At 38.8% G+C, this 15751-nt stretch overlaps 1 protein-coding gene across 19 annotated transcripts in view; it reads left to right on the top strand.

Moving 5' to 3' along the window:
- The window catches only part of adgrl2a (adhesion G protein-coupled receptor L2a), a 191851-nt gene extending 177743 nt beyond the window's left edge, over positions 1–14108 (top strand). For 9 of the 19 annotated variants that reach the window (XM_046298137.1, XM_046298131.1, XM_046298128.1 and 6 more), the window contains 5 exons: positions 5019–5147; positions 5923–6019; positions 7711–7839; positions 8508–8525; positions 11489–14108. In XM_046298137.1, the coding sequence (XP_046154093.1) occupies positions 5019–5147; positions 5923–6019; positions 7711–7839; positions 8508–8525; positions 11489–12309 (1194 nt within the window). In that variant the 3' untranslated portion in view covers positions 12310–14108. Of the gene's footprint in view, positions 1–5018; positions 5148–5922; positions 6020–7710; positions 7840–8507; positions 8526–9933; positions 10044–11488 lie in introns of all 19 variants that reach the window. The other 10 variants (XM_046298140.1, XM_046298130.1, XM_046298129.1 and 7 more) reach the window with 4 other exon arrangements.
- The last annotated feature ends 1643 nt before the right edge of the window (positions 14109–15751 follow it).

The raw sequence follows: 15751 nt of genomic DNA, 5'->3' as shown, positions 1-15751 counted from the left end.
ATGTAGAGAACTTGCCTACGAATTAGCACATCGAAACAACATCCGTGTCCCAGACAACTGGTCAATAAATGGAAGGGTAAGTCATATTGAAGACAGATCTATATCTGAATGTAGGCATACATTTAAGATACACAATATACCAAACCCCCATTCCTTGAATTCAACTTTGACCTACCAGCACTATTACCCACACCCCAAGGCGGCTCAACTTACCAAATTCCTATGCTCAATTTACCCCATACCGAGACCACTATTTTTGGACAAGCTATGTTTTCAAAACTATTGTGTTTACATTAATTCTGGCTAATTTCAGGGATACAGGGAAAGTATTCAGACCCCTTGACTTTTTCCAAATTGTGTTAGGTTACAGGCTTATTCTAAAATGGATTCAATTTTATTTTTTTTCTCATCAATCTACACACAATACCCCATAATGACAAAGCAAAATCAGGTTTTTAGAATTTTTTGCTAATTCCCAAAAATTTAAAATTACACATTTACATAAGTATTCAGAGCCTTTACTCAGTACTTTGTAGAAGTACCTTTGGCAGCGGTTACAGCCTCGAGTCTTCTTGGGTATGAAGCTACAAGTTTGGCACACCTGTATTTGGGGAGGTTCTCCCATTCTTCTCTACAGATCCTCTCAAGCTCTGTCAGGTTGGATGGGGAGAGTTGCTGCACAGCTATTTTCAGGTATCTCCAGAGATGTCAGATTGGGTTCATGTCTGGGCTTTCGCTGCAGAGATGGTTGTCCTTCTAGAAGGTTCTCTAGAGCTCTGTCAGAGTGACCATCGGCTTCTTGGACACCTCCCTGACCAAGGCCCTTCTCTGCCGATTGCTCAGTTTGGCAAGGTGGCCAGCTCTAGGAAGAGTATTGGTGATTCCAAACTTCTTACATTTAAGAATGATGGAGGCCACTGTGGTCTTGGGGACCTTCAATGCTGCAGAAATGTTTTGGTACCCTTCCCCAGATCTGTGCCTCGACACAATCCTGCCTTGGAGCTGTACGGACAATTCCTTTGACCTCATGGCTTGGTTTTTGCTCTGACACACACTGTCAACTGTGGGACCTTATATAGAGAGGCGTGTGCCTTTCCAAATGATGTCCAATCAAGTGGATTTACCACAGGGTGACTCCAATCAAGATGTATAAACATCTCACGGATGATCAATGGAAACAGGATTCACCTACTTATCTAAATAACGTATTTCTGTTTTACATTTTTAATAAAAATTGTAAAACCTTTTTAATAAAAAAGAAAACAGACTAAAGTCATAATGTAACAAAATGAAATGTGGAAAAAGTCTAGGGGTGTGAATACTTTCCGAAGGCACTGTACTTAGATATCTTATTATCTTATATGTTATAGAATATTATCTTCCCCTAGACGTAGTGATGCTGAATGTAAAAAATTGTCTCAACATACTCCACTCTCCGCTAAACATATTTCAATGTAGTTTTGAGCATAATGAACCATCCTTTGTTCATGACTCCTGTATCACGTTGTTCTCAAAAGCCTGGGGAAGGTTATGTTGGAAGAATATGAGTGGAGTGTTGATTGCCATCAGATGCTGGCTGATTTGCTATGAATATACTTTTCTTTTTAAACAACCACCCTTTCAATCACTCTTCAGAAACAAAATGTATCCAGAGTAAGCTAATGTATGGTCCAAGCATTGCTAGCATGTTATCTTTTAGAGAATTAACATTCAGAAATAATTTCTATTAAATGTAATTTTGTTGTAATGACAAAATCTAGATAATTTGGGGGTGAAAATATTTTGCAGTTTGGTTTTGAATATCTGCCTGTTTGAATGTGCCTATTTCAATTGTTGGGAGGGTCAAATGGCTTGGATATATCATCCAGCATCTTTTAGCTGACAAAAACTTCCTCAGGCTTTCGAATGGTACGGTATATTCCAAGGGCTTTTGGGACTAGGTTTACAGTGCTTTCAGAAGGTATTCATACCGCTTGACTTATTCCACATGTGGTTGTGTTACAGCCTGAATTAAAAATGTATTAAATAGATTTTTTACCCACAAATCTACACACAATACCACAATGTTTTTAGATATGTTTGCACGTTTATTGAAAATTTAATACAGAAATATCTCATTTAGATAAGTATTCACACCCTTAAGTTAATACATGTTACAATCACCTTGGGCAGCGATTACAGCTGTGAGTCTTTCTGGGTAAGTTGCTAAGAGCAATGCACACCTGGATTGTGCAATATTTACACATCATTCTTTAAAAGGGTCCTTCTGTAGCTCAGTTGGTAGAGCATGGCGCTTGTAATGCCAGGATAGTGGGTTCGATTCCCGGGACCACCCATACGTAGAATGTATGCACACATGACTGTAAGTCGCTTTGGATAAAAGCGTCTGCTAAATGGCATATATTATATTATTATATTATTAAAAAATTATTCAAGCTCTGTCAAGCAGGTTGTTGATCATTGTTAGACAGCCATTTTCAAGTCTTTCCATAGATTTTCAAACCAATGTAGCCCTTTCCTGCAGTCAGATGACCGAGTGTCCTCATGGGTTGAATGTTATTAATATTTTTCATAATTACTAAACATTTTTAAACCCTGAAAATCCGGTGTTTCTATGGCAAACAGTTGTGTTATATTTCAGTCTTCTGTGATCTATTTAAAGTGTATTTCTGGGATACAAAATCAACATTGAATACATTTCAACTCTATATCTGGCATGGTACAGGTGTCTTCTTTTTTTTAAACCCATAACCATGTGTGTGAGGTGTATAGATTTGTTTCAAACTAGATTTGCTTAAGACTTACCAAGAAACACTCGTTGTGACCATGATTTAGCCCACTGCAGTAAAAGCTTAAGTCAAAACTGTAACTAGACCGCTCAGGAACATTCAATGGCATCTTGGTTATTAACTCCAGTGTATATTTGGCCTTGTGTTATAGGTTATTGTTCTGCTGAAAGGTGAATTTGTCTCCCAGTGTCTGTTGGAAAGCAGACTAAACCAGGTTTTCCTCTAGGATTTTTCCTATGCTTAGTGCTATTCTGTTATTGTTTTATCCAGTAAAAACTCCCTAGTCCTTGCCGATGACAAGCATACCCATAACATGATGCAGCCACCACCATGCTTGAAAATATGAAGAGTGTTACTCAGTGATGTGTTGTGTTGGATTTGCCCCAAGCATAACGCTTTGAATTAAGGACATGAAGTTGCCAGATTTTTTGCAGTTTTACTTTAGTGTCTTATTGTAAACAGGATAAATGTTTTGGAACATGTTTATTCTGTACAGACTTCCTTCTTTTCACTCTGTGAATTAGGTTAGTATTGTGGAGAAACTACAATGTTGCTGATCCATCCTCAGTTTTCTCCTATCACAGCCATTACATGACCAATTAGACTGTTACCAACCCTTAGTAAGCTTTTGGAAAGAAATGTGTTTGACCAGATACAATGCCTATTTACAGTAAACAAATTGACCACATACTTTCAGCACGCTTATAGGGAAGTACATTCAACAAGCACAGCACAAATGACTTGGCTGAGAGAAATTGATGATAAAAAGATTGTGGAGGCTGTTATTTTAGACTTTAGTGCGGCTTTTGACATTATCAATCATAGTCTGCTGCTGGAAAAACATATGTGTTGTGGCTTTACACCCCCTGCCATATTGTCTATAAAGATTTACCTGTCTAACAGAACACAGAATGTGTTCTTTAATGGAAGCCTCTCCAACATAATCCAGGTAGAATCAGGAATTCCTCAGGGCAGCCGTTTAGGCCCCTTTCTACTTTACTAATGACATGCCATGGGCTTTGAGTAAAGTCAGTGTGTCTATGTATGCAGATGACTAAACACTATACACATCAGCTACTACAGCAACTGACATGACTGCAATACTTAACAAATAGCTGCAGTTAGTTTCAGAATGGGTGGCAAGGAATAAGTTCTAAATATTTCAAAACTAAAAGCATTGTATTTGGGAAAAATCATTCACTAAACCCTAAACCTCAACTACATCTTGGAATGAGTAATGTGGAAATTAAGCAAGTTGAGATGAATAAACTCTTGGGAGTACCCCTGGATTGTAAACTGTCATGGTCAAAACATATTAATACAACAGAAGCTAAGATGGGGAGAAGTCTGTCCATAATTTTACATCAGGTAACTGATGCAAGAAGTAGAATCAGATTTTGAAAAACAGGTAAAGTACACCTTATGGAACAGCTGGGACTGTGAAGAGACACAAACAAAAGAACAGACACCCATACGCAAACAACCTAAAGCACACGCACTCTACACACACGTACATTGTAATATTGTTGTATGGTGGTATTGTAGATATGTATTGGTGTAATAATGTTGTATGATGTACTGTTTTATCTTTGTTTTATATGTAAAGTAAGTGGCTTAATGTGTTTGGACCCTAGTGACTGAGTGTGTTGATACACCAATCCAAGCGTAATTAATAACTTCACCATACTCAAAGGCGTTTTCTATATCTGATTTTTACATGTTTTACCCATCTAACATTAGATGCCCTTCTTTGCGAGGCATTAAAAAATATCCCTGGTCTTTGTGGTTGAATCTCTTTGAAATTCACTGCTTGACTGAGTGACCTTACAGATAATTGTATGTGGGGTACAGACATGTGGCAGTCATTTAAAATCATGTTAAGCACTATTATTGCACACAGAGTGAGTTCAAGCAACTTATTATGTCACTTTTTAAGCAAATGTTTACTCCTGAACTTATTCAGGCTTTCCATAACAAAAAGGGTTGAACACTTTATTTTTTATGAATTTATAAATCATAATTCCACTTTGACATCATGGGGTATTGTGTGTAGGCCAGTGACACAAAATCTCAATTTAATATATTTTAAATTCAGGCTGTAACAAAGCAAAATATGGAAAAAGTAAAGGGGTGTGAAAACTTTCTGAAAGCACTGTAAGCACAAACAAAAGGTACACACTAAATAAACATAGCCACTGACTTAGCGCCCCCTTCTTTTTGCTTCCACAGGTCCGTAAAGAGTACATCAAATGTTTCCGCCACACATATTGCTGTGGTGGCTTACCAACTGAGAGCTCACACAGCTCAACAAAGACCTCCACCACAAGGACAAGTGCACGCTACTCCTCGGGCACACAGGTACTATACCGGGGATTCTGATCTTTATGTCAGGGTAGATTGGCATAAACCCAGTTTACCGCAAAGTATCACCTATAATAGTTAACTAGGAGAGTCTCCAATGACTTCTGAATCCATTGAATCCATCAGTAAACGTTATATTTTTCAAGACCGCTGGCCAATGTAATTGTACCGGAAACACGGACCGTAGTTAAACAGTGACATGTATACTTTAAATTAAGCTAACTGTTTCACGCAGTATCTACTGTATTGCATGTGCACCTTTATCCACTCTACCCCTTAGCACTCGCTTTATCTCTTTTCTCACTAACGCCACTGTGCATGGAACTATTTGCGCTATTTGAGAGCATTGCAGTCACTTTTACCCTTTGAAAAACAAGAATGCAAATACCATTTTATGTTAATTCCTTTGTTGTTCCTTTGCTATTGAACCACTTTTTTAAATAAATGTTTTGATAGCAGACAATGCTCTAACCACTGTCACAGTGGCAATAGAAAGACAACCGTCACAAGACATTCCCATCTTAATGGCTCATTAAACTTATGGAGAACCCGCCTATTACATCCACTACTTTTGACAGGAAGTATAAAAGTAGTCACTCAAAGCCTGAGTTAATATAATGTGTGGAGGCCAGACGTTGCACTTGTTGCACTTTGTGTGAGGGGTCGGTTCACCGATGCAGGAACGCTACATACAGCAAACATAATGAAAGTTGATCTCAACAGTGAACAGGCTTCTTTAAGTCCTAATAACTGTCCCTTGTTAATCTGACAGAGCCGTATCAGGAGAATGTGGAATGACACCGTAAGAAAGCAATCTGAGTCCTCCTTTATCTCAGGTGACATCAACAGCACCTCCACCCTTAACCAAGGTCAGTCACACACCTCATCTCTTCTTCACACACCATTCACCATCATCGAGACATAAAATACATTTTCAAGTACCAATGATTTCATACAGAGGGGCTAACATCCTGAGAAATTGTAGTGAATGGTTTGGGCTTGATAAGATTTGCGGCACTGTGCTAAAAGGGATAGCAAGGATAGTCTCCCTGTTCTGTTCTGCCAACTGAGGATTACAGAAATCCTTCCTCAAATACTTTGTGCTGTCATTTTGGGCAGTAATGTCGAACACGAATTGGGGCAGCCACTGTACTGTTTGTCCTAAGTCCAAAGTTCACGTGGCTCAGTCCATTAAAAAAAGAAGAGGAAGAAGAAGAAGGAAATGCCAACAAACTCTAAATAAAGTTTTGTTTTTATTTTTAAACCTATGTTTGCTTGACACGCAGGGGCACATTTTTTGGTCGGTATGTAAGGGGACCTCTGCTATTTCAAGGATTCAGGAGGGAGGAAAACAACCTTGTCATTTATTATTTAGCCAGAGCACAAGTATGACGATGAGAAGATGTTCAACTCTGGGTGACCCTGAGTGCTTAGTGTGTTGTTCAGCCTTTACGGCTCGGCATGGCTCTAAAATGGCTTTCCAAGTATGCAAGGAAAGAGGTTAGCATGAGGTAGTCTGACTTCCCCCTCCCAAACTCCCCCTTATTATTTTTCACACTTCAATTTCCTTGAGGTAAAATGTTACGAACAGTAGTTTGAATTTCATCTTGTCAATCTTTTTCTGTCCTGATAAGCTGTATATTAGATTTTAAGGTTATATTTATCTATCATGCTCCAGTGTACTACCCTAGTTACACTTGAGTACACTGTACTGAGGATGGCCCGCTCTTCAGAAACCACTCCTTGTCATTATAACATCCTCAGAGAATACCCTACAAGAGTGATGGGGTTCTCTAGTACACAGCTTATAAAAATGTGACTGGAAATGTCTAGTTTTTAAACGTGATGCAAGAAATCCATTATAACATTATAATCGGGGTGAATTGAGTATTTGAAGAAAAGATCTGACATTGTAAAGTATTGGCATCCAGGTGAAGTTAGTGTTAGTGTGATATTTTACTAAGGATACAAGGGTGTGGTCATTTGTTGTGTACACGTTTCAAGCAATTGCATCATAGGACTTCAACTTAAAACTGTGGCCTAGCAGGAGCAATGGACAAAAAAAGCGTTGCCATGCAGAAAATACCTGATAATGCAGTTTTAACAATTCATTAATATCCACAGCAATAGAAGGCTAAATGAGAGGATAGTTTTTTCACCAGTTACCTTTCTTGTCAAATAACAAAAACACAAAAAGGCTGACTTTATAATTTTGTTCTGTTTGTTACATTGCTTCTCATTTACATAGCAGATTGTAGTAGAATTAGAATGAGGTGAACAAAAGTGCATTTTGTGGTAGTGACTGTTTAGATGTTCTATATCCCCTCTGTATCCTAATCCTTGCTTCCACAAAATGCATGTACACTTTGCTCAAGTGACATCTAGAGATAATATTAATATCCTGTCCTCCCAAAAAAAAATCAAAAATTCAATATTTACTCTGAAAATAATAGCCCAGTTTTAGATGTACTTGACATTTTGTTCCATAAATCACCCCAAAAAGCACTCATTGTACCAATGCCAAAAACTGATATGTCTTCTTCTGTCTTACCGCCTCCAGGAATGACGGGCAATTATCTTCTAACAAACCCTCTTCTTCGACCACAAGGCACTAACAACCCTTATAACACCTTACTGGCTGAAACAGTCGTATGTAACGCTCCCAGGGCTCCAGTGTTTAACTCTCCAGGTGTGCTTACTTAACACTTCTTGACGTACAGTTAACTTCTTCTTCTCTCTTCATTTTTTTATACTTTGACTAGTTTTTTTTATGAGTTATTGTGGCCTTATCAAGATCAGAACATTATCGAGTATCAACTTCCAATCTGGATCTCAGCAGGATCCCCAAATGGGTAACAGACATCGGTTGCTGAAATCGGGGGTTGTAGTAAGAAAGCACCGTGTGTATGACTTGGTTTGTGATTTATTAAGAGACCTCTGGTGTGCAGTTTCACATTGAGATATTTTAAAGTTTCTCTTGAATGAGATAAAGTGATTCGGTGTACTGCCATGTACTGCCATGAAAAGACAGTATGAACATCAGTTTGTACTTGAATATTTGTGTATTCATGAATGTGACACACCATGATTTAGATCAACATTTGATTTTGATCAATGATAAGTTTTTCAGGTATAAACAGATACCAGTTCTGACAACTGTCACTAGACACTGTTTGATAAACAAACAGTTCATTTAGCAAAATGATCATGAGATATTACGTGTTAGTTAGTCCAGTATTTCAATTTGTGTGCAGGGATTATTATGTTACAATGCAATGCAATGCAATTTTAATTAATTTTTAATTACATTGTATATTTTGTCATGTTTTTTTGCTTTCTCCTTACGCTTCCCTCTAGTGACCTACAGAGAGACAAGTATGGGAGTAAAACTTAACTTTGCCTATCAAATGTAAATTTATTTAAGCATGCTTATTAAAAACAACAACTCCCTGGTACATCAATGGTCATTGGCATTTACTCAGTGGGCAAGTGGTTCACAAACTATACCAACCAAATTATATTCCACCAATAGGAAAATTACTACTTTCCAATATTGCATTCCTTTGGGATCCAACAGCTATCTAAGACAGCTGAGAAAGAATGGTTTTGTTATACCTCAGATACTCTTCTTCTTTCTCTTGGATGTGTATAAGTAGTTTGTGATCTGCAGACATCAACTGTAGCTTTGTTACTGGGGTGGCAAAGAATATTTCCTGGGTGAATTGAGAGAAGAGAGGCTTCCTACGTGAATGCCGTTCCCTGTGGCACTCAGCATTCTGTGTCCAGTTACATTCCCCTCACATCTCTCCCCTATTCTCCAGACATCACCTGTGTGGGGAAAATTGTTCTCCTAGTGAGGCATAAACAAAATGTACAAACGTCATGGTAGCAGCTGTAATCCTTTTTTTTGTTGTCCTCTTTCACTCTTTCCTTTCTTGTCATTTCTCTCCTCTCATCTCCGCTAAACTCTGTGATGTCTGTTTTACATGTCAGTGTGTCTGGAACACAGGAGGTTGGTGGCACCTTAATTGGGGAGGACGGGCTCATGGTAATGGCTGGGGTGGAATGGTATCAAATACATCAAATACATGGTTTGATGCCATTCCATTTGCTCCGTTCCAGCCATTATTATAAGCCGTCCTCCCCTCAGCAGCCTCCACTGGTCTGCAAAAATGGTCTATCCCCTTATCTGAACAACAGCATGTCACCATAAAATACCCATTCCTCTTAATCTCTCTCTTCTATCTGCGGCAGGAATTTATAGAAATGTTTTTCGCAATTTCTTTCTGTGCCAAAGCCGTGTTAGCCACGGCAGATACACAACCTCTCTCTCCAATCACACCCCACTAATATTTATTCTATCGCCGCCTGATTTCCATGGCCCTGTGCATACAGAAATTCATAACATGACTGCATCTGACCTTCCCAGCTGTGTTTTTTCTTGGTCTGTTCTTGTAGAGACCGGGCGTACACTGGGGACTGTCATTTTGACTGATGTGAACCGCAGGGCTGCCGGCTAACTCTGACCTTGCCTGAGAGAAAATACAAAAAAAAACACAACTCAGACACCACTCAATTAAACAAATACAGCCAAAATAAATTACAATTATTAAAACAATTTAAATAAAAATTGGTGGCATTTAATCTTTAAAAAAAAGCTTTGATTGCTTGTTAATCAAATTTGCTGAACCCTTGCTCTAACTAAGTTGCTATGTTTTAATTTTTTTCCTTTCAGTGATTCTTCATGTTACAATAAATCATTTTACTTTCTTTTGTACATCAGCTACTCTTAGGCCAGATAGCCTGAACAGACAAACATGATGTGAGTTGTCCAAAGTGAGTCTCTCCACCTGCTGTCTGTCGTGATGTCGGATGGTGCTTGTGGGCCCTGAAGTGAGAAAGATGGCTGTCCGTGTTGACCATGACTCTCCTTTCTGTATACATTCATATTTTCCCATTATTTTTCCCTGTCACCTCCAACAAAGAGTTGCTAGACAACTTCTTGTCTATGTCGTAGCTTGCCCATTTGTGGCTACATACCAAGGCCCGGTTTTCTGATAGTGATGGAACTTAGGCTTACGAGTGTTTTAACGATGCATCTTTCCTACAACGGACGAAAATGTAACATGCATTTCCCAAAACACCACGCAGAGAGAATGTTCGCTAAGTGCATCGTTGAGGCATTTGTCGAAACTGAAAAGATTGAGAGAAAAAAAAGGAAGCACTGCTCTCAGATCAGCGTTCCTCCCTTTCAAAACATACCTTAACATTAGAATTATTCCACAATACTGACGACGGATCATTTCCTAGAGATATATTATCACATATGACTGTAAATATTGAGGTGGCTTATTCTAATGCTTACCCTATAATAATGCACTAAATCAAGATTTTTCACATCATTGCGCACGTTACACATCATGAAATATATTGAGGCAAAAATTACAGACAGTATCGTACAAATAGCTAAATAAAACTCAATTGAATTAACATGAAAATGTATTTACATGTCATTCAAATATATAGATCTATGTAGCCTATACTGTATTTATCTTTTAATACAGTTCTTAGTTTTCATTTGAAGCGTCTTTATATCATTTGCTTGTTAGCCAAAGAAATGGGCAACTTTGTATTTGTCGTCACTGTCACGTCGTTCTGAAGCTTTCAGCGGTCACAGAAAGACAGATAAACATCTTGATTTTGTGTTTAGCTGAGACCTTCTGTGTATAAAGTGACACGGAAGGGGGAAAACAATCTAACGATGTACTTAGCTATTCTACAAGTGGTCTGAAGCAGTCGTTAAATACCAAACGTTTTCAAGATCATCTTTAGTAACGATGGTTTTGGGAAACAGCTCAGAGATTTAACTATGCTCATACAAAGGTTTTAATGATGAACGTAGCCTTAAGATGCTTTTGGGAAACCGGGCCCTGTACATTTACCTCTGACATGTGTGTTGTGATCTTCATGATTTCTTTACGTTTTTTAATGTTGTTTGGGATCACTTCTGTCCCTTTGTTACTAGAGAGTCAAAGGCAGAATATTTTAGTGAATTGGAAAGGCTTTTAGAGAAAATATTAGTTCATGATATACAAACATTTTCCAAATTACCCCATAACTGAGAATGTAACATTATTGTTCATTGTGTATATGCATACATACACATTCTCCTTACAGATTGTCTAATTAGTAACATGGTACAGCTGAATCGTAGTCTTGTGCCAAATTATCTCCAGCGTCCTGAACAGCATTAAACCATTTTTCTCATTTTTTTCATATTGCTTTCAGAAGAATGGTTGTGACTAATTTAAATCCCCTCATATGTTTTCTCATTCCAGGACACTCACACACACTGAACCATCCCAGGGACACCAGTGCAATGGATACTCTACCGCTAAATGGTAACTTTAACAATAGCTACTCGCTTCGCAACGGGGATTACGGCAACAGTGTGCAGGTGGTGGATTGTGGACTCAGCCTGGATGACGCAGCCTTTGAAAAAATGCTAATATCGGAGCTGGTGCACAATAACCTCCGGGCTTGCAACAAGAGCCACAACCACCATGTGGAGCGGGGGGCTCCTCTTCCTCCATCGTCCAAGAAGGTGCACGTGGTGGGCGGGAGCAGCAGCGAAGATGACGTCATCGTGGCTGACACCTCATCTTTGGTGCACGGCCACAATATCAACACACCGGTGGGCCTGGGCATAGAGCTGCACCACCGGGAGCTGGAGGCCCCGCTCATCCCCCAGCGGACTCACTCACTTCTGTACCAGCCGCAGAAGAGAGTGAAGACCACTGAGGGGGGCTTGGAGAGCTACGTCAGCCAGCTCACGACCAACGAGCACGGGGACAGCCTACAGTCCCCAAACAGAGACTCTTTGTACACTAGTATGCCCACCCTAAGGGACTCTCCATACCCCGAGAGCAGCCCTGATGCGGAGGAGCTGGAGGACCTCTCGAGCCCCTCTAAGAGGAGCGAGAACGAGGACGTTTACTACAAGAGCATGCCTAACTTAGGAGCAGGACACCAGCTCCAAGCGTACTACCAGATAAGTAGAGGAAACAGTGACGGTTACATCATCCCTATTACTAAAGAGGGCTGCATCCCTGAAGGAGATGTACGGGAAGGACAGATGCAGTTAGTGACAAGCCTTTAAAATATATTTAAATCATCGTCCCCTGTCCGCAGTCCCGACATCCTCGAGGACAAACAGTACTGTACTCTGAGAGATGCTGGGGAAGTTTTTTTTCGAAGAGCCTTAGAGCCCCCAACATGCACGCACGCACACACACACACACACACACACACACACACACACACACACACACACACACACACACACACACACACACACACACACACACACACACACACACACACACACACACACACACACACACACACACACACACACAGTCACTCCTCTCCCCCCAGACTCGCCACACCCCATCCTCCTCACAAACCAACAGACTTAAGTGCACCGCGATGGCAGTGCGACATTACCCCGACCGCTGGAGTGGAGTTTTAAACAGACTGTATATAAAATGCAGAGTTCAATTTAAGACACATGCCATTTCTGTATTTAATTATTCTGCTGCTGTTGCATTTTAAAAAGGATATAAAAACTATTTAAAAAATGTTATCGGCCAATCCAGTTCAGCAGTTTTTTCTGGCAAAAGGTTGTACATACACTCCCACCATCCTTGTCAAGCCTGTTTCGAATTACATACAAAATGAAGCTCTCGGACCAGGATAAGGACTTATTTGTTTGATGGTGTTCCTGATCAGACTATTAATTAGGAATATAAGGTCCTGGATCCTAGAGTTGTCCCCATCACCGTGAAGGTTGGATTAACCACTAGCAATCAAGCCCCAGGCCTTATATTTTCTCAATTGAGCTGTTGTCAAGGGAAATGGCAAAATTAATATATATTTTGCTAGTGTAAAATACAATTCATGGAAACCCGTAAATATAAAGAAACCTTTTAATTGAAAATGTAACATTTGAAGAGAATATTGTGTAAAAGTTGCACATATGTTATAAAATGTGTTTATAGTTCTTACACATCATTCATGATCGTATGTTTAAACAAAAAAAGCAGATGAAAACAAAATAAGTCTACAAAGAACAAGGTTAGTGCATACTAATTTTTTCCACTTGTGAAGTGTTTTTCCATACTGAATTCATATACAGTATGTTGTCCATTTGAAATTTATATGATTTTATATTGCTAAAAGGTCGTTATTTTAGTAAAGTGGGAATACAACAGTGCCCTATGAAAGTCATGCAATACCATTTTCTGGGGGGTGAATTTGATTCAAATAATCTAATTGGAAAAACAATCATGACATAGAAATGGGCCACTCAAGACGAACATCCACTCGAGATAAAACATTTACCATAACATTTTTATTCATTATACATGTATTTCTTCTGCCTGGGTATGGACATTTATTTATTGAAATATTTTCAAAAGATTATACATTGGAAAATGTAATATTTTCCAGCACTGGTATACATAGTCCTTCTTTTTATGTAAACATGCTATTAAGGGGCCCATCAATAAAGACAAATGTAAAGTTCAACACTTGTTTAACAAATAAATAAATGTGAGATTTTTTTGTAAAATGACAGTTTTATTAATGTTTTGTGTTTTTGTACCATTGGAGAAGTTTTAGGCTTGATTATTTTGCTATGGACAAAATACACTTTTGACTCAAGTCATGAGTACATCCCAAGCACCTTGGAAGGTTATCAGTGATATATTTTCAGAGGGATTGCTTTGCTTTTGTTTTCTATCAAAGACTTTGCCTATTAGTCAAGCTCATTTCACCTTATGTGTTGATAAGCCAAATCTTTCCATGTGATTCAATTATGAGAAACTCAGGTAGGAAAATTACATTGTAAATGTTCCTCTGTGTGGTTGTAACACTCCAATAAAAGTTCGAAAATTACACCGGTTCATAACATTGTCCGTATATTAGTATATTATTGAGCACTTCACCAGACACCATTAAAATCTAGGTGATGCAATTCTGTAACTAATAATATGTAAGTGGAAATGAGTCTGATGCTTTACAAGGGTCGCTGTTATAGTTAGAGGCGGTTTGGAGAAATACAGTAATCACAGTAAATATGTCTTATTTATGACACATATTTGCACCAATTAATGCCCTCTCCCGCTGAGGACAAAAGTCAGTCCTTGGTTAATGCCTCAGGTATTGCTAATTTATGACACATTCTAATAGTGTAAATAAGCCACTGGTTAGAGCAGGATGACAGCTCACTGCAGGGAATCTGGAAATTACATTGTTTATCATTTGCCATTGAAGGAAATGACTCAGGATCTGCACCGCCAAGACGCTCTCACTGTCAGAGGAAGTTCACATTAAAGGGACAGTTCACCCAAATTACAAATGAATGACTTCAATTTCGGGGAACTATACTCTTAAGTTGCATAAACTTTGTTGATGTTGCTTTTGTTATAACTGAGTGTGAGATATTGTCGCAATTATCAGAGGGACAATTTATTAACTGCGAATTCTCGGGTTTCTCACATTCTCGGTTTATCAACGGAAACAGCTGATGAATGCTGCCATGGTGGTTCTCTGACAAACAGTTTTAGTGAATACTTTGAATTATATGATTATTATATCATTTTATTTTATATCTAGTATTTTATATCCAGTTTTTATTATTTATTTTGGATCCAGCGACGCAGATAGCCACAGTGCTGGGACCGCTATATTTGTCCCTGGATCATTTTAGTAACCTTTTAGCAGCCTATTGGCTGGTAAGCAAAATGGCTGAATTGGGTAAAGGGTGTTCAATCAGCACAAAGCAGTGAAAACTCCTTTGACTCTATCGCTGACCATAAGGCAATTAAATGCTTTTTATGTGACATGTTCACAGTAATCCCAGTGAAGGACTTTTATGAAAACTTCACCTGTGTCAAATGCCACAAACTAAATGCTGCCAAGAAGAGGATCATTACTTTACTTGAGGAAATTAAACATCTGGATGAGTTTCTAATTTTGAATGAGGATGCCTCACGTTGAAATACTCTAGTCAAGTCAAGGAAATGTACATTATCCCTGTCTTCATTTCAACAGCCACCAAATAGATGCAGCCGCAGGCCCGTCGGGGCAAGCTTTGATAATCTCATTTCTATTCCTATGAAATTTCCTGACTTACTTAATGATCAAGTTTATAACGACCTGGTTACGGTAAATATGGATACCCCTGCTGTTTTTAAGTCTGGCGAAGGGCTGGGTTTGTGACATTTAATTGTGCAAAGTATGATGTAAAAGATTGACTTTATCAATAACTGGATGCATGACATGAACACAGACATTCTTGTTTTGGTTAAATGATTTGATCATGGATAAGGACATTGATATTGACATTGCTAATTACAAGATTTTTTGATCTTTTCAGAGAAAATGTGGAGGGGTGGCGATGTAATTAAAATCCACTTTTGTAGCATCATGTGCTCTTATACCTCAGAAATGTGAAATCCTGGTTTTAGATATGAGCAGGAGACAAAATGTGAATGTATTTGTTGCTGGAGTGTACAGTATAGGCCCCCTGCTGCTTT

Source organism: Oncorhynchus gorbuscha, linkage group LG14, assembly GCF_021184085.1.
Source record: "Oncorhynchus gorbuscha isolate QuinsamMale2020 ecotype Even-year linkage group LG14, OgorEven_v1.0, whole genome shotgun sequence".
NCBI lineage: Eukaryota > Metazoa > Chordata > Actinopteri > Salmoniformes > Salmonidae > Oncorhynchus > Oncorhynchus gorbuscha.
Note: the sequence above shows the minus strand (reverse complement) of the source record. Positions and strands in the feature narration are given on the sequence as shown.